The sequence below is a fragment of the Dasypus novemcinctus genome, chromosome 5 (genome assembly GCF_030445035.2).
Source record: "Dasypus novemcinctus isolate mDasNov1 chromosome 5, mDasNov1.1.hap2, whole genome shotgun sequence".
NCBI classification, from domain to species: domain Eukaryota; kingdom Metazoa; phylum Chordata; class Mammalia; order Cingulata; family Dasypodidae; genus Dasypus; species Dasypus novemcinctus.
In genome coordinates this window covers 40654713-40679278 of record NC_080677.1, presented here as the reverse complement: position 1 = coordinate 40679278, position 24566 = coordinate 40654713, and the positions used below count along the sequence as shown (strand labels likewise).

The window sequence follows — 24566 nt, the reverse complement described above, 5'->3', positions numbered from 1 at the left end:
AGGATGTTGTAAATGTGGGAAAGTGTGGGAGGGAGCCAGAGTGGGGCATATGGGAATCCCTTACAATTTTTATGTAACATTAAAAATAAAAAGAAAAGATTACAAAAAAAATTGAAATGGAGAAAAAATAGGGAGGTGGAGTATGGAGCAATTTACAGTATGTTATGTTGTGGGAACACAGGTGCAGGCACAACAGAAACTTTCAACAAATGACTGCTTTTTCACTTATACAGCACAAAGGGTCCAAAAGAGCAGAGGAAAGAGATCTTATCATGGCTGGTCTCTTGGAGAGGCCAAACTGCTTGGGTCAAGTTCAGTGGATGGCAGCTTTGCACATCATCACTACTGAGGCATGTATTTAGGCAACCCAGGGGGAGTGGGTCCTGCCACTGAAAATTCCTGCACTAATAAGGAGCTGGAATTGCTTGTTCAGACTTAAGATGTGATCAGGCAGCTCTATGAGACCTAACATCTCCCCGGAGCTGCAGAATGGAAACATGTTGAGACATCTGCACAAACAGAAGAAAAGGGGGTGAGTTGAGTAGGTGAGGGCTGGAAGATGGTCACTACTTTTGTCTGTGACTTCTCCAGCAGGAGCCATTAAAGATGACTCATTGGTCCCTCACATGAGCCACTGGGTGAATCACCATATCATTGCAAACTTAGTGAAGGCTGGGAGAAGATAAGGAGTTTAATTTTGGATATATTGAATTTGAAGTGACCTTGAGATATACAAGGGAAGATATTCAGTAGGCAAGTTGATATTTTTGTCTGATGTTCAGAGGAGAGTTCATCCTGGATATAGAAATGTATGAATTATCTGATGGTAAGTAGTAACTTAATCCATGAGAGTGGGTGACATTATCCAAGAAGTAGATTGAGGAGAGGAGAAGCCAGAGACTGAACCTTGATTAATTTCAGTATTTAATGAGCAGCCAAGGAGACTGGGTAGAAAGCAGAAAGAGAGGTAATAAGAAATCCAGGAGCAGGTGAAGTCATTCAAACCAATGGAAGACAGTGTTTTAAACAAAAGATGGGCCCAATAGCTTCAAAAGCTAATGAGGGGCTGAGTAGACTCTGAAGGTAAACATGTCACTGGATGTGTGACAGTGAGGCCATTGATGACCCCTGCAAGAGCTTCTTCAGTGGACTAATGGAAGTGGAAGATAAATTAAAGTTCCATGACTGAGGCAGAGGTGAGGAAAAGAAGATGGCAGAATAGACCACCTTTTCAAGAATTTTGGTTGTTAGGTAAGAAAGGAAGTGTGGCATCTGGAAGGATAGATGGGATGACTGAGGATATAAATACAGATCTATATCAACATGGCAGGAAATTGAACTTAAGCCTCAATGAAACAGATATTCAAGGGAAGTTTTAATGTGAATTTAATGTTAGTGTTTTAATATGTTAGTGAGAAAAGGATAAATGATAGTGGAGAAACAGGACAGGATGAGACCCAAACCTCAGGGGGTTAGGTACCTTTTTTACAAGGACTAACACCTCCTTTAGTGAGCTGGAAGTGTCTAAAACTTGGCCTTAGTCATCTATTTAGTTTTTTTTTTCCTATCTTCTCTCTTTCAGGGTGATCTAAGGCCACCCCCAACCCACCCCCCCCTTTTTTTTTTTTTACAAGAGACTCTTATGGGATGTGGGTGCAGTAGGCTTTCTGCTCTGGAAGCTGCAGGGAGAAGCAAGAACACCAAGTCCATCTTCTGATGTTGGCAGGTTTGTGAGGTATGAGAGAGGAAACAGCTACTACTTGAGCAGATTGTGGGAGAAGCAGGCTTGCCAGGTTTCTGCTAAAGAAAGGAGAAGGCTCAGAAGACATTGAAAATGTAGAGAGTTTGCCATCCCTGGATGGACAATGGAAGGCTTGGGTGGATCATGATGACTGAAAATATCCCTGATATTGGCAAGAAGATAATTTTCAACCATAGATCAAGCAACTTCAGAAGCAATCTAGCAGAATGGTGGAGGTCAAAGGTATTGCCAAAGATTATAAAGTGAAAGAAAGTCCCTTCATTCAAGGAATTCAATAGAAAAAGAATATGCAATTCAAATTCTCTGACTTCCTTTGTTCTCTATAATCTAAATTCTTAACTATGTGATTTCATTGTGCTTTTCTTTTATTTCTTAATATGAACTCTAGTCACTTTGACTCTCTGTACATAATACTTTTAAAAATCCTTTCTCCTGAGCCATTGTTCCTGCCCTTCACCCTGATCAGAATGTCCTTTATATCTTTTTTCTACTTATCTGAATACAACTCTTCCTATAAGACCCAGTTTACATATACTTCTAAACTCTCTTTCTTTTATATTTCTTCACTGTGAATTAATTCATCTTTGTTTTAAAACCATTTGGAAAATATTTGAAATTATACAGTAAAGAGGGAAGCGGATTTGGCCCAGTGGTTAGGGCATCCGCCTACCACATGGGAGGTCCACGGTTCAAACCCTGGGCCTCCTTGACCCTTGTGGAGCTGGCCCATGCGCAGTGCTGATGCGTGCAAGGAATGCCGTGCCACACAGGGGTGTCCCCCGCGTATGGAAGCACCACGCACAAGGAGTGCGCCCCATAAGGAGAGCCGCCAGTGTGAAAAAAGTGCAGCCTGCCCAGGAATGGCGCCACACACACGGAGAATTGACGCAGCAAGATAACGCAACAAGAAGAAACACAGATTCCTGTGCCACTGACAACAACAGAAGTGGACAAAAACAAGAACACGCAGCAAATGGACACACAGAACAGACAATGGGGGTGGGAAGGGGAGAGAAATAAAATAAAATAAATATAAAAAAATAATAATAAAGATAACCCATAACACCATCACTCAAATGTATCATACTATATATATTATTTTTAACAAAAATAGTTAAATTAATGTCATTCCCATTTCAATAAATATTCATAACAAATTTTTAAAGACTATATGATATTTTATGGTCTAGATGTACCATGGTTTATTTAACCAATCTCCTAATATTAGCTAATCTAGACAGTTCCCATTTTATCTATAATCAGTAAACCTGCTTATTTCACACATCTCTTAGTCTACACAGTGAATACCTCTATGGCAAAAATCTTTTAAGGTGAATTACTAATTCAAAGTGAATGAGTTTTTAAAGGCTCTGAATATGTAGAGGTAGATTATTTTCCAGAAAACCATTATAAGTTATCTTTCTACAAGCAGTATTTGGAAGTATGTAATGCACCATTCCATTGTCAGTATAGAGTACTTTTAAAAATTTCAATTTTCTAGGTGAAAATGCATTTTCACTGGGGTTTTGAATCTGTATGCATTTGATTATGAATTAATTTGAACATTTTTTCCTTATTATTATTGGTCACTGTTTATTTTCTTCTTTGGTTTGTCTAGTCATGTCCTTTTCTTATAAAAGTACTTTAAAAAATCAAATTATTTTAAATAATTTGATTTTAAACGAACCACAACACCAGGTAACTGAGAGAGTCTACAGCTTCAAGCAGTAGAATTCCATCCATTGGCCATGTGCAATCTAAGCCCCGTTTCAATTTTGAAATGGATTGGACATTGCCATCCCAGTGTCTTCAGGATGGAGGAATAAAATATGAATTAGAGTAGACTTACTGGTATTCTACTATAGAAATATTGTGACTCTAGCAATGGAAGAAATTATGTCATTGATGTGGAGGCAGTGGCCAAGGGAGTTGCTGAAGGCCAGAAGGGGCATAAAAAGAGGGGTGATATTAGGGCATATTTGGGACTTGGAGTTGTCCTCAATGATATTGCAAGGACAGATGCAGGACACTATATATCCTGCCATAACCCACTGAATGGACTGGAAGAAAGTATAAACTACAACATAAGCTAAAGTCCATGCTGTGTAGCAGTGCTCCAAAATGTACTCATCAAATGCAATGAATGCACCACACGAATGAAAGAAGTTGTTGATGTGGGAGGAGTGGGGGTATGGGGAGCAGGGTATATGGGAACCTTTTATATTTTTTAATGTAACATTTTGTGTGATCCATGTGCCTTTAAAAAAAGAGATGATAAAAATTTTTTTAAAAGTTTAAATCAAATTCTAAAGTGTTCTATAGCATTTTAAATTCTAATTATAAAAGTTATTTGCATGTTATATTTCCCTGAGCTCTATTTGTTATTTTTTTACCCTATTGTTTTCCCAGTGAAATATTTTGCACCTATGTAATCTTTACCAAACTCTCCATTCTCAGAACTCCTATAGCATTTATAGTTTCATTCCAAAAGCTTAAAGTTTCAGTCTCAATTGTCTTGTGTGGTGTTGTTCATAAACTTTCATATTGATATTATATCTCCAAGGAGATAGTATCTTCAGATCAAGAACAAGGGAATGTTTTTATCACCATTTCTAGACTTGTCCTTGATATTGTATTATTTGACTTCTAATTTGTGTCCAGATTATCATTATGTATATACTCACCAAAATATGTAGCAAATTAAGTCATTTGTTATTTACCATAACATACTGGGAAAATACTTGGGTTTAAAACCCTAGGTGATAGATTTTTTTTCCCCTCTCAATATTATCTTTAGGCTTGCAGGAAAGATTTAGAAGAAATCTTTCTCAAGCTTACTAAAATAATTTCCAAGTTTTAGGATTGTGTACTATAGAAACATTCTCTTTTGGGCATGTAAGTCTAGTCATAGTTTAGTGAAAGGTGGTGTGAACCATCTGATAAATGCTTTTTTTTTTTTTTCCCCCACTTTAAGCAACCCTACTTTTCTGAGCATGATGACTCTGCAAGGATTTATAGTTTCCCTGCCTTTATACTGGAGTTACTTCAGCTTTCCGTGATGCATTCCAACTAATCTGGAGGTTAAGGCATTCCTTGATCATGGATAGATCTGATTGCTACTCAGCCCTGGAATTCTTTATAAAATTCCAGAACATAGGCTAGAAATTGACTTAGGGAATCCAATAAAGTTGCAAGTCTTGGCAGTCATCCAAGCTAAATTTATAGACTGGAAGAAATATGGGCTCTCCATTGTTCTCTTTTTCACCTTTCTGAGGTTTCTTTTGCATGTATGTGAGTGCGTGAGTGTAAATTTATCATTTTGCTGACATTGGAGTGGAAATAACCTTTGAGGGGATCCAGCTAAAGAATTTTCACTTTGGATCTTCCCTGGCTTTTCTGAACTTTGACCCAAGCCTGCACCAGGGGTGAATTTCTTTCCTCTCTGTAGGATGTTGATATCATAAAATAAGAAGTTGTTCTTAAAAATGAATCATGCTAGTTCAGCAGCTGACGTGCTTATTTGCCAGCTAGGTACAACTCCCATATCCCTATTCTTCCCCAGTCTCTATGGGAGCCTTTTTTTTGAAACTTGATCTGAGAAAATGAAATCATATATATTGTTTCTCTTCATTCAGTGCAATGGTAATGGAGGCAAGAAAGCAAGCTCAGAAGCCAGGAATAGACTGCGCTTTTTTTTTTTTTTTGTATGCGCCTGCTGCTTTGTAATACTTGGAAATCCAAGCAATTCTCCCCATATCTGATCATTGAAAACCTATCTTGTTCTTACAGAATGGGTTTGCTGTTGTGAGGCCCCCAGGCCATCACGCTGAAGAATCCACAGCCATGTAAGTACCAGGGACTGTTGCCCATCTCCGAGCCCCACGGTTCCTGGCGGTCACCTGCCCTGTGCATGTCTCTGAAGCCTCTAATTGTTAGCAGATGGACTGAAAAATCTTGCGAGGTACTCCCAGAAGCAGATTTATGGCTTCAGAGATCATATAGCATTTTAAAAAATGCTCTGAACATTATTTATAATGGTTTTCCTGGCTGATTTGCTTTCTTATTTCTCTGTTCTTCTCTATTCCGCAGGGGGTTCTGCTTTTTTAATTCAGTTGCAATTACCGCCAAATACTTGAGAGACCAACTAAATATAAGCAAGATATTGATTGTAGATCTGGTATGTATTCCTGGCCAGAGCTGCATTTTCAGTGACTCGAGATAAAAGGGAATGAATTTGTATTTCTCTGTCAGGCTGTCTTGCTTTTAGCACTTGCAAACAACTGAAGGGTGCGTTTCCTTTGAATGTGGAAACTCATTAAATTCAGGATTGCAGTTCTGAAACCATAAACATTCACGTTTCACTTTCATGGTGTTAACTGCAATTTAATGAGAAGAAGGCGCAGATCAGGGCAACTTTTATGATCCTTAAATGAATTGATACTTCCACAGTTAAAATAACCCAACAGAACCTGAATTTACTTTTCCCTACAGAATATAGACTTTAAGTAGTCAGATGTGCTGGAAAGAATGCTGTTGCTTGGGTAACCAAATTGGCCACTTCCCCTGGTTAGCAATCACGTTGCTTGTTGTGCAACAGTGGTATTATTAAAACAAGTCAGCATGTCATTCTTTCTGAAAAGATCTCAGATCATATGTGCCAGTTTGGGATGACTCCCCGCAGGAATCCTGAGTGATTAAAAGTCAGAGGCATTAGATTAGTCTTGCATTTTAACATGATGCATTCTTAGACAATAGACATAATTTGTTTAACAAATGGTTTGTTTAAATGCAGATGACATTTGGCATGTTATCTATAGTATATTCATGAATAATGAGCTGGAGATCTGCCCCATAAGAAAAGGACCAACCCAGGAAAGGGCAAAAGAGAGCTGAATGGTGATTTATGAGCCGGGTTTTCAGTTTGCCTCCAGTTCACGAGGAGGTGTAATAGGTTGTCTGACAAAGCATAGACAGGAAATGAACCCTGGCATCCAAACCGAACCTGCTACATCTGCACTTAATTAATTTTTGCAGGTGATAAAAGATTTAAAGGCAAAATATGTTAAAGGTTTTTTTGAAGTGCAAGGCTTAATAGTCTAAATCTTGTTCATATCTGCACTCATAATTAAATCTTATTGGGAAGTCACGGCCTCACATCCAGCCCTCCGATTTAGTTAAGCGGGCACACCAAAGGGTTGAGAGAGCACAGACAGAGCCACGTGAAGAAATACTTCGTTAAGTCCAAATGAAAACAAAAGGAATGAAAAACTGACGACCATTTCTAGTGCCTGGTCAGAATGCGTGGTGTCTACACCCCGTATTGTAGGCTTCATGCAGACACTTTGGTGTGGAGAATATTAAAGCCCTCTTTTCCCTGTATATTTTCCCAAACACGCTTAGGTTGCCAATGTAGGTCGTAGTTCACCATGAAAGAAAAGTGTTGAAGGCCTAGATGTACTACAGCAGCAAGGACTTACGATGTTACAAAAATGAGGACATCACTACCCTTTTCCCATGTACATAAAAAATGACAATTCAAATACCTCATAATTACGGTTTGGGTTGCTTTATAAGATATTAAATTATTTTTAAAATGTGATTTGACCAAATTTCTTTGTATGTACCTAATACTGTAAGTCCTAGGTTAAAAAAAATATGAGCCAAAAACTTGAAGAAAAGATAGTTGATAAAGACCAAGGATTGTGAGGAAAATTTTTCTAAGCTGTCCAGATTTGTGAAAATTATGTGGGAAGAAGATTGGCAAATGGTGTTCATTCTATTCTTAAGAATCTTTTGAATTTACTTTCTGTGGAATCCCTTCTAACTACCATTTTATGATTCTATGAAGATAATCAGTAACTGTTAAGAGTCTCCTTTGAAAGCACATGTGTACTATTCAAACTCAGAAGTAATGAATTGTATAAACAGCTTGAAAGCTAAAAATACCCAGCTTGTAATGCGTTGTTTTTACCACAGAGGATTTTGGGCAAAGGTTTGTTTTTGTACATTACTATAGGAATAAAAGGCTACTGGAGCTCATTTGATATAATTTCTGAAATAAGTTATTTGGTAGCTCCAAGGAGGTTCCTGCAAGCTTATCGACCTTTGATTATGACTTTAACCCATCATCTGATCATAAAGGATGCTGATTTCCCAGCAAGCTGTAGTAGAGGGGACGTTTTTGCTTCAAATTCTCTAAACATGAAATTCTCTCCAAAGGGTTGCCTCTGAGATCTCCATCAGCCAGGCCACATTCTTTGTTACAAGTCTTCCAAATTCTGCAGCTGCAAGGCTTCTTTGAGCAAATTTCCAGTTCTTCCAGCTGCCGAGAAGGAAGTTTTGAAATGCCACGTGGCACTGAGACATCGCTTCTCCCTGGCTGACAGGTCTATTCTGCAAGTTAACAAAGGAGAAGAGGTGAAGGTTCTTCAGTGGCAAAAGAAATTCAAATCTACATACCTGCAGTCATTAATGATAGCTAGTGGATGTGAACTGCCTTCACAAATTCCTGGGCAGCCAGAAGGCAAAGCTACTCCATTGTCCAGCAGCTAGTGTCAGCATTTTTATTGCCTAGTAAGCCCAGAGCCAGAGTTCTAATTCACTTCCGATTACAGCCAAATTCAGAAAAGTTGAGTATTTTAGGTGGGATGACTCTACTATGGTGCTCATTCATTCCAGTTCTCTTTCTGGGGAGGAATCCAAAGACATTCATATTGATGAGAAGAGGGAGCAGGTGCAGCATCTTGCCTCTCGGCCTGCAGGACACTGGCTATGACATTCAGGACATGAACCTGCCCTGGAAGTAGGATTTGCCTACATGGCTCAGGTGGCTTTTAGGTAATGTGACTTACAGCTTCAAGTAATACTTTTTAAAACTTTCTTCATGAAAAAAATCACTTCAGATGTCCTTGGATAAATCCATTTTTGGTCAAGTACCTTTAAAACTTTGTCACAAGTTCCTATGCAAGGAATAACCTTAGCTGCTAGATTTTTTTATTCAAAGCTATTTTATTCTAATTTATATTACAGGCTATCTAAATCCTTATATAGAATTTATTCTTGGGTTGTTCTTTTAACCACTAAATTAGTGAAATGATATTTTCATCATTTCCCAGAATATCTCAAATACAAGGTCTCTTTTGGGGTGCTTTAAATGATTCAGTTCATTTAATATCTACAGTAATTCTTCACAATCACCAATAGTTTTTTATATTAGTCTAATACAGTTCCCCTTGGAGGATGGTGTTTTATTGCTATGGAAAAACAATCTTCAGAGTATAGCTGAGCAGTCAGTGCTTTGTATGCAAATAAAGCTGGAAGAAAAAAAGGTACGCCCAAAGTTACACAGTAAGTTATTATCCCCAGGAATCAAGAATTGCCCAAATATTAGAATGGATTTGTGCATTTTCATGATTGATGTCAGTTGAAAATCTTGTTAGGCTGAGGATGAGAATATGTTTCTTACTCAGAAACGTGTGCAGTAATAATTGCCCAAGATACTTTTCAAGAATGAGTAATTCTATGTTTAAGACAAATAGCATCTTCTATATGACCTCCTGAAATAAACTTTTACAAAGTCCCTAAAGAAGCAAACGGAATCAAGGCAATGTAGTTCTGCGTTTCAAAGTGTGGTTGCATCTATACCCAGAGCAAAACACTAAACTCCCATTGCGTAGTGGAAAGGCAAACATCTCTTCACTGTTGCTTTTCCAAGTATTTTGTTTATCCATCCTCTCGGTATCCAGTAGCAAACACAAAAGACTCTGTGGCTTAAATTGTTTCATTTTCATAAAAAAAATAATTTTACTCTCTCTTGCCTTTCCTTCGAACTCGTCGAAATTCAGGAATTAATCTATTTTCAGTCAGATATTCTTCTTCTGATGAGAATGCTTTTAACCAGAACAAGTTTCTGGTGATGTGGATCTGCCCCACCATTTTATGATTTCTTAATTAATTTTAGATGTGTGTATGCAAAAAAGAGGGAGGGGTTTAGCAAGCTTGGTACAGTCTTTCAGATCCTAGTTAAAGGAGACGTTCATGATATCTAGGGAAGGAGATCTGGGCTGAGGTTTGGAGTCAAGTTGGTTAAAACCTCGATAAGAATCAATAAGGACTTCCAATCTTACCTCACAGCTTTGCTAAGAAAAGCAAAGATAGAACAGAAGTAAGTGCCGGTTAACAGTAAAATGTTTAAGAGTTTGAGCTTTGGACTAAGAAGTATATTCGAAACCCACTCTTGTAACTTACTTTCTGTATAACTTAGTAAGTTACCTAAACTCTATGAGCCTCCGTTTATTTCTCTTTGTATTAAGGATGATATGCACACTATATATAATTAAGTCATCCACATAAGATGTTTAATATTTTATCTGACATAAATTGTAGGAATCGTTGTTGAAAATAATGTGATTCTTAATGATATAAATTAAAGTACAATGTAAATACATATTTACAAGATACCATACTTTTAAAAAGCAGAACCAGAAACTATATATAAGCCAAAGTTTTAGTGATATTATTCTATTGAAAACAAACATATAGTTTATTCACTTTTCTGCATGGTCCCTTTTTCTTTTGCTCAGAAGATACTGAGCAATACATTATTATGTTCTTAACAATTGAGGCTTTTCATTGAAGATATCTTAGTTTTATTTTTCCTAAGCTTTCCTGGTTTTCTCTACTTCCTGTCTCATTCCCTGCATATGTTTATATCATAAAACCATAAGAAATAAAGCACTGTGACATCTTGATTCATCAATCATTAGCCTTTATAACTGTACTAAGAATTTTTTCATTATTTTAATGACAGCTTTTTTGTTTTTGCTGTGGAGTGTGAAGTGGGAAAGAAAGAGTAGGGGGAAAGAAAAAAGGGCAGGAAGGAGGCTGGGAAGAGAGCCATGATATAATATTGAAATTAGGCAGATTGGACAAGATTGCATAAAGCCCCATGCCATCTTTGTGTTTGGCCCTACTGACTTAATAGCTAATGAGCTCATGCTCCTGTGTCTTCGACTTTTGCTGTCACCATTTTAACAAAATGAAGTATGAAGTCCTTTTTGCATCTGGCATCTCTTTTGAAGTGATTCTAACTGCTGGGGGATTGCTAACTGAACTGAATGCTTCAAGAAAGCCAATTTACTCAGCTGGTTGCAAAGCCTTTGACCTCAATGGTGGGACTTGGCAAATCAGTGCATACATGTATGTTTAGTGTTCTGTCAAGAATTGCGAAAATGCTCTGTAAGTCATAGATCCTTCTGCAAAATACTAGTTTGTAGTTTAAACATTAGTCTTTCTTCAGAGGCCAATGAGGCTAGTTAATTAAGCCTGAGGGGTTATGAACTGTTGGCAGTTAATAAGTCATAAAATTCCTCCATAAAACAGGATGCGAGATTCCATCACTGAAGCAAAGAGTACAAAGAGCCGGTGTATAAATATCTAATTGTACCAAAGGACTGGGCTTTCTCAATGACTGCTCATCTGGAGTCTCCAGGGCATGCTCGCTGTGGTTTCCTGATTTTTAGAAGCCAGGTTAAAAAATGAGTGCATTAAAGGATAATTTGCCTGAAAGTTCAGGAAGTAAAGGGGGTGGTGTGGAAGCAGGCTGAATGGGAGAAAGAAAAAGAGAGACATAGTAAGAAGTAGCCCCCCCAACCCGCCAAATGAGCAGGAGGGTGGGGTACAAAGAGGGAACTTGAATTCAGAAAGGATGTCCCTTTCTGTAAACATAATGTTTATATTGTATCTAACACAGAGTTAGACATGACTGTATTTGTCATCTGTTTTCTTTTCGCTGTAGGATGTTCACCATGGAAATGGTACACAGCAAGCTTTTTATGCTGACCCCAGCATCCTGTACATTTCACTCCATCGCTATGATGAAGGAAATTTTTTCCCCGGCAGTGGAGCCCCAAATGAGGTTCGGTTTATTTCTTTAGAGCCCCACTTTTATTTGTATCTTTCAGGTAATTGCATTGCATGATTACCCCTAATTTTCTTGTCCTTTGCTGGTGTTTTAAATTACACGAGATTACTGAGTTGTCCCACAGGACCAAGAAACAGTGCAGAACAAGTGCATAACCCAGAGCACTGGTTGTCAGGCAAGGCTGGGCTGATTTGATTTGTTGTTTGATGTTTATTTCAAGAGCTCACACGTGTTTGTTTTCCTCTCTTCTTGCTTTCTTCCCTTTGCCCTCTTCTCTACCCACTGTGGCATGTTTTTCTCTCCCCAGGTCGGAACTGGCCTTGGAGAAGGATACAATATAAATATTGCCTGGACAGGTGGCCTCGATCCCCCCATGGGGGATATTGAGTACCTGGAAGCGTTCAGGTTGGTACTTCTTTCTCTCTGATACGGGCATATTGGAAAACAAATTTCCACTGCAGCAGCACCAAATCTAAAAGACAAAGTGCATTTTCCTAATTAAGGTGCAGTGGCTAAAAAAAGCCGTTCTATCAAAGCTTCAAGAAAATGTTTATGATGAACTGATTATTGCTGCAAAGCCACGTTAAGGAATATGTGTAAGAAAAAAAAGTATGTCATGACCTAGTTGATACAAGTATACTGACCAGTGGCCCAGGTATGCTCTACACCCCTACCTGCATCTCCCAAATAAAAGAAAAAAAAAGTTTTATTATTAAATAGCTTTGGAAGAGGCTGCCTGTTGTAAGATAAGAGGCTATTCACAATGAACATCACCATATTAAGTGATCTGAGAAGTGTTTCACCACCTATTTAAGTTTGTTGAGTAGGCATTTCCCAAACTTTTTTTTTTTTTTTTTTGCTATTAATACCACTTTATTCAAACCTGAACACCTCAGTAGTAATTCTGAATTTTGGTAAATGTACAAATTATGCTAGGAATTCAACATTTAGATAAATTAAATCATCTCTGACACATGGTAGATTTCATATAATGAAAATAACTGAAAGAATTAGTGCAATATACTGAACTCTTCAAAATAAAATGAATTTTGTAAAACAAGGTTGCAAGATTGTTACTAACATATTCCCAAACACTTATATTACAAATTACAGATATTTTGTTTATTATGGTTCTAGCCATATAGGAATCCTTTGACATGGCACTATTGAGCATTCCTTAATCTGAGGAACTAGTGTACTTTAAGGAACATTGGCTTAGGCAATCTTAGTTGATGGTAGAGTAAATTACTTTTGTATATTTTCCCTTCCTCATTAAAACACTAGTTAATTAATTGCCTGGGTTTAGTTCTTCTACGAACATGGGCAATAAATGCAATCTATATTTATGTAAACACCCTGCATTCTACTACTTCGTTTTTCTAAAACAAAGAACTTTTAAAATTAGTTCAAGCAAGACATAATAAATTAAATGCTTTCTTCTTGGAGATGGAGTTTCAAAAGAGACATTGCTATTTTAGAATTAAAAAGAAATTCAGTACTTGAAAATGTCTGTTCTATGGAGAAATATTGTGTCAATATGTGCCTCAGTTGCAAAGCTTTAGGAGGAGAGTTTAATCTATCGTTAATGCATAATTTTTGAATGTTTTGTTTAGTTGAACTCAGTCTGGTAAGAAATTTTAGATATATTCGTGGTTTTGAAATTTACTGTTTCTAAATTCCAAAGGGAAAAATTCTGTTGCTAATGTACTTGACACTTAGGCAAGAAGGGGAAAATTTTCTCTACATGAGGTTTTGGTGGGTTTCTGCTGTCCCCGGGGTCATGCATACTTACTTCATTTTCTCATTAGAATTATTTCTCTATTTCTTCCTAGAAAATAGCTCTGGAAAACTCATAGAATATAGATATCTATTTTTTTAAAAGTATGATTAAAGGAAATACCTTTGACACAGTATTGCCAGATAAAAAAGATAATTCAACTTACCTTTCAAATTTGTATTTTGGTTATATAACTATACACACACATATATATATGTAAAGTATCTGATATCTAGAAATAGCAAATTCATAGAGACCAGAAGTTGATTAGAGTTTCCCAGGAGATGGCGGGGCAGGGGGAATAATTTTTGCTTGGTGGAATATTTATAAGAAAAATTTTATATTTTGCTTGGTAGAATGTTTATAAGAAAAGATTAATAAAAATATCTGAAATAAGTTTGTTTACTGTAAGACTAGTTATCAATGAAGATAGTTTGCATTAATATCAGCATTAAACTAAAAATATATTAAGAAACCTTAGGACTTTCAATTTTATGAATTTGGTTTCAAAATTAACAAATTTACTAATTTCTTAAAGGAACTATAACAGGATAATAGATCTTAATATCACCTCATGTATGACTTTATTTTTTTGCTTCCCAAATAAACCAGGTGATGTGGATGACCTACACATTGTTTCAGACCTTATAGCAAATTGTCATATCCATTGACCTGTAATGCACAGCTCAGATTTTCTAAATTATTATTATACAACTATTGGTAGTACTGTAGCTTTATATATATAAATGGATCCTGTAGGCACAGCAGAGAAGCACAATTTATATTTTGTGCCTGGATTTTAACACAGCAAAAAGTGAATTGCAGGCAAGATTTTTTAAAAAGAAGCCCTTCGAATGCAATCACTTTTGTTAAATAGTGTGAAAATATATTGACAGCACCCATAGTTGCTTTTAAAATATGTTATTGTAGTGAAATTTACATAACATAAAATTAATCATTTTAAAGTGAACAATTCAGTATTACTTAGGACATTCACAATGTTGCACAACCTCCACCTACGTCAAGTTCCAGAACTTTTTCATCATCCTATACCTGGTAAGGAGTTACTCCCTATTTCCCTACAACCCCTGGAACCCATCAATCTGTTCTCTATCTCAATGGTTTACCTATTCTGGATATTTTGTTTAAGTGGAATCACACAACATGTGACCTTTTGTGACTAGCTTAGTTTACTTAGCATATATTTTTAAGGTTCACCCACATTGTAGGATGTATCAGTGCCTCATTTCCTTTTATGGCTGAAATATACATATACACACACCACAATTTGTTTATCCATTCATTTATTATTAAACACTTGGTTGGTTTACATCTTTTTTCTATTGTCAATAGCACTGCTATGAACAGACATGTTCATGTATTTGTTTCAGTACCTGTTTTCGATTGTTTGGGGTAAATATGTAGAAAAGGAATTTTTGGGTCATATGATAATTTTATGTTTAACTTTTTGAGGACCTACCAAACTTCCACAGTGGCTGAACCAGCTTACATTCCTACCAGCAATATATGAGCGATTTTTCCACATCCCTGCCAACACTAGTTATTTTATATTATTATTATTATTATTATAGCCACTCTAATGGATGTGATGTGGTATCACATTGGGGTTTTCATTTGCATTTCCCTAATGACTCACGATGTGGAAAACCTTTTCATGTACTTATTGAGCATTTGCATATCTTCTTTGGAGAAATGTCTATTCTACTCCTTTACCCATTTTTTTTTTTGATTGGGTTGTTTGTCTTTTTGTTGTTGAATTGCAAGAGTTCTTTATATATTCTGTACACAAGACAAAATTTTGGCTTTGAATATTCATAGTTAAGAACCAGAGTATAACTAATTTTTCTGTTGTGTTTTTTAAACCTGTGTGCCAGTATGTATTTGTGAATTTGTTATGGATGAATAAAGAAAGCAAATCATGCACTCAAAAAAACATTTGTTGAACACATAGTATATGCCGAGCACTATGGTGAGCACTGGAAACTCAGAGCTGCCCTTGCTCTCAGAGGTCATAATAGATATGATCATTATTGTTCTAGAGAACAAATGTGCTTCAAGAAGATAGAGAGGATACAATAGTTAACTCTTTTGTAAGGAGTAAAGGCTGGGCTGTTTCATTAGTGCTTTCAACGATGAGAAAGAATTTTCCAGGGAGAAAAGCAATTGGAATAGGATGGAAATCCATTTTAGGAAGAGAGACTAGCCTGTAAAAAGCAGGGAGGCATGAAACGATCTCTCCTTGTTGGTGCAAGGACATGAGGGAGGCATGAGCTGGCGAGAATGTGGATCATATATCACAAAATGTTTTTGCAGGCGAGTAGCTGCTCATCTAAATATGTAAATGCCCCTGTAAATCAGGTCTTTAGTGAGATAGACTTTAAATTCATTTTTGAAAACCGATATTTTATAAGCATATCCTTCTTTTTTTTTTTTTAAGATTTTTATTTATTTATTTATTTATTTATTTAATTCCCCCCCCCCTCCCCTGGTTGTCTGTTCTTGGTGTCTATTTGCTGCGTCTTGTTTCTTTGTCCGCTTCTGTTGTCGTTCAGCGGCACGGGAAGTGTGGGCGGCGCCATTCCTGGGCAGGCTGCTCTTTCTTTTCACGCTGGGCGGCTCTCCTCACGGGCACACTCCTTGCGCGTGGGGCTCCCCCACTCGGGGGACACCCTTGCGTGGCACGGCACTCCTTGCGCGCATCAGCGCTGCATATGGCCAGCTCCACACGGGTCAAGGAGGCCCGGGGTTTGAACCGCGGACCTCCCATATGGTAGACGGACGCCCTAACCACTGGGCCAAAGTCCGTTTTCCAGCATATCCTTCTTAATACAACCCTTCTTCCCCAGTAAAAGCAGGAATACTAGATCTTTTTGGCATTTGTGTATTGATGCAGGAAATAGAAGAAGGGAAAAAAGTAAATACTGCCTTTTCTTTTCTCTTAATTGTTGTTTTTGTTCCCTTTGAAGGGAAAGCCTCTCTCTGTGAAGCTACATGTATAGCAGGACTTAAGAATGGCTCTTATTTTCCCAGTCAAAATTTGTCATACATACTGTCCTTGTGGTTTCTATTACATGCTCTTTTTTCCTAAGACAAAAAAAAAAAAAAAAAAAAATGAAGGCAATTGGAGCATTTTCGTGTTTGCTGTAAGCTTTAAGTACAATTAAAAATAATATAATAGAATAAATTATTTCAGGAGACTGGTTATTTCTTCCACACAGTTATTACTCTTCTCTGAAATAATTGGAGGACACTTTAAATTTTAACCTGAGCTTTTACAATACTCCAAAATATCAAGTATCTTTATGTTCAACTAAAAATGTATTTCCAAAGTTACCATGTTGTAATATAATTATCACTATTTTTATTGAGCTTTTAAATGCCAGATCCTAAAATAGAACTTTACAGAAATTATGGGTAAGTCAGAAAACCATTAAGTGGAAAGGTCATGATTTGAACTCAGTTTATAACACCAATAGCTATACTATTTTTTTTCATGCCATAATGCTACTCTGCTCGACTGTTCATGACTTAAAAGACTAAGGAGTGATAGGGCACAGTGAACTTTTGCTGAAATAGAAGACTTTTGCCCCCTGACCTAACCCCTAATTGCCTAGTTCTCAGCAAGACAAAAAATTTACTCCATATATTGGCAAAAGAAATGAATGAATCAGAGAAGATAGAGGAAATGGTGGGGACTACAAAAGAAACATTGGAAGCTGGTATTAAGTGGACTCAGCATAAGTCTGAGGGAACTACATGAAGCCTAACCTTGATCCCACAAGGAGTATGCTTTACAAAGAACTCTGAACATTCATTCATTAGGTCATGAGAATGTCAGATGTTTTCCCTTCATTTAACAAATATTTTGCTGCTGGCCTGCATAGTAGACTCTGTTCCAATCATTTGAAAAGCTTGTTCCAATTGTTTCTTTGTACTTCATAGTCCCTAGATGCACACTGGACACGTTGGTTTTATAAAAACTAATTCTTTACGAGTCCTGCAAATATTACAGATGATAATTTCTGTAAGACCATTTAAATAATTCGATTGTAGTGGACAAGAGACAACATGAATCTCATGCTTCTACTTAAATCTAATGAGGAAAACATCTCCAAGTCCTTGAAAAAGTAAGTAGCAATTTCCAATGTAAGAGTAAAGTATTAATAGCCCATGAAAGTATGCCTATTTGATTGAATTAGTAAATGAATGAATGAAAATCTTTTGGTATTATTTGACTGTATGGTTTTCTAATTTCAAAAAAAGATATACAAACTCCTTAAATTCAGAATCATTTAATGAAATAATAAATGGCCCATTTGGCACACACTAAGCATAGAGCTGTAGATGTGTATTCCTTAGATGTAAACAAGATTTTATTACAAAATCACAATCTTCCAAGGCAGTGTGTTATAGTTTCTAGCTACCTTAATAAATAGTTGTTAGTAAGGAGGATTTCCAAAAGACAAAGTCTCTATAAATATCAGCTCTTCAGGAATGTTCATCTTATGTGGAAATTCTGCCAAAGGATGATTTTACTTCACTTAGGTTGTCAGTGTGCCAATTAAGTAAGGGATTTGAGCAAGTTGTCTCACCTAGGGAGTAAATATTTAGTCGAAATTTTTGTTATTTTTATTGTAAACTATCTATTTTTTTCTTTACCTTTACTTATGAAGTATTTATTTTAATCAAAAACGGTTTGTACTTGTAAATGTAGCCTTTATTAAACTATTTTGACCAGATGACCAACTTAAATTTTTAAAAGCTTAGTGTTTTCACTACCTAGTCAAAGCAGTTGAACCAGTTGAGCACATACAGCCTATACCTCTCTCCTGTCTTTGTTTCATACCTATTTGCTTTAATGGCACAAGCACATTCAGATTCCACTAACACCAAACTGTGATTGGAAACCTGAATTAATATTATAACTAGTCTCAGTTCATTCGTCAAACTTTAATCACCATTCCCGATGCAGCCTTTAAAATAAGAATCATGGCTTTCCATGATTCCTACTATGTTAGTGACAAAAACAAGAAAAGTGCATTTAACTTGAGAGCAAAACAGAATAGAGCCTTTTATTGTCATATTCATAGGGTACATATTCGTCAGTCAACTAGTCAATAATGATCAGCCTAGAATTTTCTTAAAATGGTTGGGTAGATCATCTGGGCAGGGAGCACATAAATAAATACATTATTTCTTCTCATTGTTACTTTATCAAATATATCATCATTATTCTAATTAATGTTAGAGAACTATCTTCTAAATATTCTTGTCACATACAGAGATGGAAAATGAGATGGGACCATAACTGAATATTTAGATTTTCTCTTCTTTTATTGCTACATATAACTAAATAAATATTGTTTGATGGTTATTGTTCTTATTTTTATCACATTTTTTTTTTTAAAGATTTATTTATTTATTTAATTTCCCCCCCTCCCCCGGTTGTCTGTTCTTGGTGTCTCTTTGCTGAGTCTTGTTTCTTTGTCCGCTTCTGTTGTCGTCAGCGGCACGGGAAGTGTGGGCGGCGCTATTCCTGGGCAGGCTGCTCTTTCTTTTCACGCTGGGCGGCTCTCCTTATGGGTGCACTCCTTGCGCGTGGGGCTCCCCCACGCAGGGGACACCCTTGCGTGGCAAGGCACTCCTTGCGCGCATCAGCACTGCGCATGGCCAGTCCCACACGGGTCAAGGAGGTCCAGGTTTTGAACCGCGGACCTCCCATATGGTAGACGGACGCCCTAACCACTGGGCCAAAGTCCGTTTCCCTTTATCACATTTTAATGCAATTTCATACTAAGAGAATGGAAAATAGTACCATTATAAAAATAATATAATGTAATCATAATAATATATGATAAAAAACCTTCACCAAGGGCTTACTTTTTCTAGTGCTTATTTCTTTTAATCTTTACAAGTTCTTGGGCTAAGCACTCCCATTTTACATATGAGGGTACCAAACCCTTCAAGTTTCCGTAGTTTGCCCATCTTCACACAGCTGGTAAGAGGTCACAACATTGTGAGTGTGAAGGCAGTGTTCTTTTGGCCCCAAACTGTAAACTGGTGTCTCTCTGTCAAGAGTGACATAGTGAGAACTTCTTTGAAAAGTCATTTTTTGTCTATCCAGCATTTAGCTGGTCATCTAAATTGGTAAAACTACTGTATAATTGAAAAAATATCTTCTAGATTTCCCCAACCCTTTTATCATCCAGTTTTCCAAACCGCTTCTCCTTTGCTTTCCCCTTGTTTGACACACTAAGAGAGGTTATTAATTTAAAGCTCTGTAATTTTTCTTTCTTTGATAGCCAGTCTGTTAAATAAGAGATCTATTTTTCCTTCTTTGTAAAAAGAAATGTATTCTTATGTGTACATTTAGATTTTTTTTTTTGAGGGTTATGCAATTGAACTTGGAGAAATCCCAAATTAAGTTTTAATAGAAAATAGAGTGAAAAATGAATGTTTAGATCCAATTTCAAAATCAAGAATGATTTGTTGTCATCTGAAAATCAGATTCAATACTGTAAAAAGATTTGGGGTCTTATTTGTCTATAAGAGCTGTGGTTGATGCTTCCCAGTCTTGCAATGGATTCACAATTGTTAGTGACAACCAAATATATTATGTTCATGATATTATGTATTTTCCCAAGGATGTCCAAGACATTTTGGGAAGGAGGGTGGAATTTCTTGAAACAATTTGCCAATATGAAATACTGTACATATCAAATTGGCCCTACTACCATCTTTCCCAGACCATTTATCATAGCTCACAAATCAAGCCCATATTTTCTCTTTCTAAAAGACTTGGCTAATAAAGAAGAAGTGGTCTTCAAATCTGAACTTGTCAGTCAATCTTGGGAACAAAGCAGTAATGATTTTCATCTAATATTTATTTTAATGAAGAGCAATACATATGAATTTGCTGCTGGTGTGATCTAAAATTTTATTCATTGTTTAGATTCTATCCTCTACACTTGACATGCTAAGATGTTTCAAGAACAGCTTACAAGGAAAAGTTCCATAAGAAAATATTGCAGAAATCTGTCAACCTTCTCTGCTCTTTAGTTTCAGGAATAAGCATAGTTTAAGAACATTTTTTCCTCTCATCTGTGCAACATATTGTACCAATTTTCATCAAAAAATTACAATTTCTATAGGTGTGTGTCTCCAGATACCCTTAGAATTTCTGCTCCTTGACCCTGGGAGTAAATTGATCTTATGCACACCTGTCTTCCTCGGGAAACTTGCAAACTTCATTTTTTGAACTAAGCATCAAAGAGATATGATATTATTAGACGTATAGAGCTCAGGTAAAAAGTCCAGGAAATATCTTGAAGTGCTTGAAGTTTTCAAGGGTGAATGGCATTATCTTCAAGTGAAGAACAATCAGCTATTTAAAATAGTTCAATGTTACAATCGATGTTTCATTATTTTCTTAATAGGTTTTACAAACCATAAAAATATTAAGACTACGTTTTCCCCTTCTGCCTTAGAAGCATTCTGAAGCCAAAAATCTCTAGAAATTTGCATAGCAATTAAACAGTTTTCCAAATAGCACAAGAACTACTTAAAAGATTGGATATGTCCCATTTTCTCTAGCAGTTTTCTTCAAGAAAGGAGACAATTTTGTATGCCTAGAAATAATTTTTATTTTCAAGATGAAACAAAAACTTGAAATCCTCCCAACACATGCATAATATGCAGACAAATGGAAGCTTTCCGTGAAATATTATTGTGACTCCTTCTGAGTCAGAATTAACAGTTCCCTTAGACTGACAACTCAGATAATTAATTTCATCAACTTAAATCATCTCATCTAATAATAATGGAATTGTTGTGAAGTCACTTATGTTATGAAATAGCCATATGGAATTATATTGAAGAAACTATGGAATCCCACTTTCTCCACAGTATTAGTGAATACTTAATATTATGCTTAATTTACTGTAAGATAAAGATCTGACCAAAATAAAGTTCACTTATCCTTTACATTATTAAACTCTCTCAGCTATTTGTTAACTGAATTTCAAAGACTTTAGGTCTTAAAGTGACTGTTTCCTTAAAACTGAATAATTCTCCCTTTCCATGATTTTAAGCCAAAACAATATACCTAGATTTATTGAGATGGTGAATAATGTGAAAAACAGAAATAAAATTCTTGATTTAATAACACCATAAAAATAAAGTTGGTTCCATTTTAACAAACTAGAGGAGTATAGTGTTTCCCAAATAGGAATTTACTTATTGGCTTTCCCAGGTGGAGAACCTTCCTTACAGAACTTTTGTTCAACAGAAAGTCTTCGGAGGTGGAAAACTAAAGTTCACATTGTTTTCTTGTGGGCAGGACATTGAGATGGTTGTCCAGGTCTTTTCCTGACATCAAAAATCTGGATGATAGATTCAACTTTCCATTTTTTTATCTACATGTTTTGTTGTCATGTTAGCAGAGACTTGTAAATCAACACCTAATCTCATTTATGCAGTCATGTGAATGCCTCTGGCACTCTTCTAGAAGGTGAGGACTTGTCCTTAAATCTGCTATGAGTCTACCAGTCTTTTTCATGGACACCGCAGTACTGGTATTGGTTGCCTAAATATCTCCTCATCCAGAGAGTAGCATTGCTTTTGTGAAGCCATATGGAGAGCAGCGAGCTTATGAACTGCTTACAGATACTTCTTGCAGAAAAGGCTTAGCAAAATAACCATTATAGTTCATATTTTACAGTTTAAAAGTGAGTGGGAGAAGAGGGGAGATACCATATTGTTTAACTTTCAAATCCACAGAATTTTAAATCTATCTGCATCTCAATTTGAGGGTATTTTGCATCCCCAAGCAATTGTGGGATGCAACTTGATGTGCGCCATCAAGAAAATAGCATTTACACATTATCTTTTCTGTTAAAGATATGCATTGTTGCCCTTGAAAACAAAATGTTAAATTCACCATGAAATGTATTTTTAGGTGGATCTTAACTTCTTGAGATTAAAGCAAAGTTGAAGTTACTGAAATGGACTGAATTTCAGAAACAAATGAGCATTTTTACTTGAACAGTAGTTAAGAAGCAAAGAAATATAGGGGAGTTTATTCGGAACCCAGGGCAAGAATGGAGTGAGCACAGACTTATAATTTAAAAGTTTTGTAGCTGAAAGAGAACACTGGTTCTGGAACCATCTGTGCCTTCAGTTTTAGAGATATTCTAAGACATCAGAGCTGCCACATTCAATCTCTAAACTGAAAATATCAATGCAGGAGTTATTCAGTGATGACTTATATTCTGATAAACATCATTACACTAAGTGTTACAACCGGTTAAAAAGGCAGGGACAGAAATAATAAAATGTGTGTGGTATATTTTACTGATTCAGTTTAAATTATTTGGTTAAATTCTAAATTATTTAGGGAACTGAAATATGCCAAAAGTTTGTTAATATATTCTGTTCAGTTTAGTTTTTAAGATTGTACAATTGATAAAAAGTAAAATGATTACATATAGAATCTAAATGGAAAAGATTTAATTAATATTGCACCAGAAGGACCACTCATCTGCTAATTTACCATTATCAATATATTTTTAAAATGCTAATGAATTAACATTTGTCTCTGTCTTCTAAAACAACCATGATACATTTTATGTTTGATACATGCCTTTCAAACAATTAGAATGTAAAGTAATCATCCCTTTGTCAGGGCTGAGCATCAAACCCTGTACCAAGTCTGAAACATTTATATGGGCCAATTTAAAATTTTGTTATTTTATAATAACTTTGGAGAAGTGCATTGTTCCCTGTAAAATACACACATGTTCTCCTTTGGAATGGCTCCAGACTGTAACTGAACCACAAGGTTGCCCCCTGGTGCTTTATGTATTGTTTAATTGTTTGCCTTTGGTGGATGTTTTTATTAAAAGCCTATTATTTAGGATAAGACCGAAGTGTCATTTTAAGAACAACAGAAGTGGAGCTGTTCAGCCCCCTAGTTCTTTTTCATAGGTGTTTTAGTGAACAGTGGATGTAGCTAATGAGACTGCGGACATTTCTTCTTGTAATACTTCAAAAGAATAACAACAAAAAACAAAACTATGGGTTTTATTTTCCTCCAGCCAAGCGTGACTCGATAGACAGGAAGTGCTGTGTGCATCTGCTGGGCTGTGCCCAGCTCACATGGGAAAAGAGGTGTCTCTCTGTGCTCGTCCATGCTGTGTTTGGGTCCAGGAAGAGTTTATCTGCAGTGCCATGAGCCTGGCAGCCGGGGAGGCAGGGAAGTCCACGTGTTAGAAGGGTGGAGTGTTCACCAAGTCCCTGCTGGCTTTAGTGTATAGCAGAACTACCAAGAAAGTTCTTAATGTCCCCCCTTCCCACCACCCGATCGCATGAGAACTATCTTAGCTCAGATCACACAGAATAAAAATTAGGTCTGGGGAAAAGTTTTTAATTCTACATGCCGTCCTCCCCCTTGAAGTTTTTGTCTGTTTGTTACCAAACTGGTATTATCGTACCACTCACTGTAATCTCAGAAGTTGATTCTGGAAAGAATTCCTCTTCTCTAGCAGGTCCACGCGACAAACACAACGGAGAGTTTGATAAGCGGTCTTCCCAAACTAGTCTTTGCAACTCTGACCCACCCTCAGGCAAAAATGTGAAAGGCAATATACCTTGATGCAATTTCTAGGACTTAAATGATCTCATTAAACTCCGCCTCTAGATATCAGTTGACATTGAGGAAATATGATTATTGACAAAATGTAAGCCTGTTATATACTATATCACTTCAAAAGAAGAACGCCCATTAGGACGTAATTACATCAGAAACAGTATACATATTTGGCTGGTTTATAAACTGTCACTTTCAGAAGTATGAAGACGTATAAAAGTTTCCAAAGGTTCCATTATGACCCTATTTCCAACAGTATTCTCTGACAAACTAAATAAATTACTGCATGTATTGGACCTTTGAGGCTTGGGGCAAAGAATGGAAATATTATTTACAAAAGCTTGAAAATATTTAATCACTAGAGGCAGGGGGGCAACGGTGTTTTAATTAGCAGGTCCTCAGGCCATTGGCTGACTGGAGGCTTTCTCAAACAACCACA

General features: G+C 36.5%; 1 protein-coding gene across 8 annotated transcripts in view; it reads left to right on the top strand.

Moving 5' to 3' along the window:
- Nucleotides 1-24566, top strand: part of HDAC9 (histone deacetylase 9) — a 996672-nt gene that overhangs the window by 820542 nt on the left and 151564 nt on the right. For all 8 annotated transcript variants that reach the window (XR_011648800.1, XR_011648799.1, XM_071215127.1 and 5 more), the window contains 4 exons: nt 5552-5607; nt 5852-5939; nt 11559-11678; nt 11992-12089. Coding sequence is in view for 6 of the 8 variants with exons in the window: in XM_071215127.1 (XP_071071228.1) it covers nt 5552-5607; nt 5852-5939; nt 11559-11678; nt 11992-12089 (362 nt within the window). In the remaining 2 variants the exon portion in view is untranslated. The remainder of the gene's footprint in view (nt 1-5551; nt 5608-5851; nt 5940-11558; nt 11679-11991; nt 12090-24566) is intronic.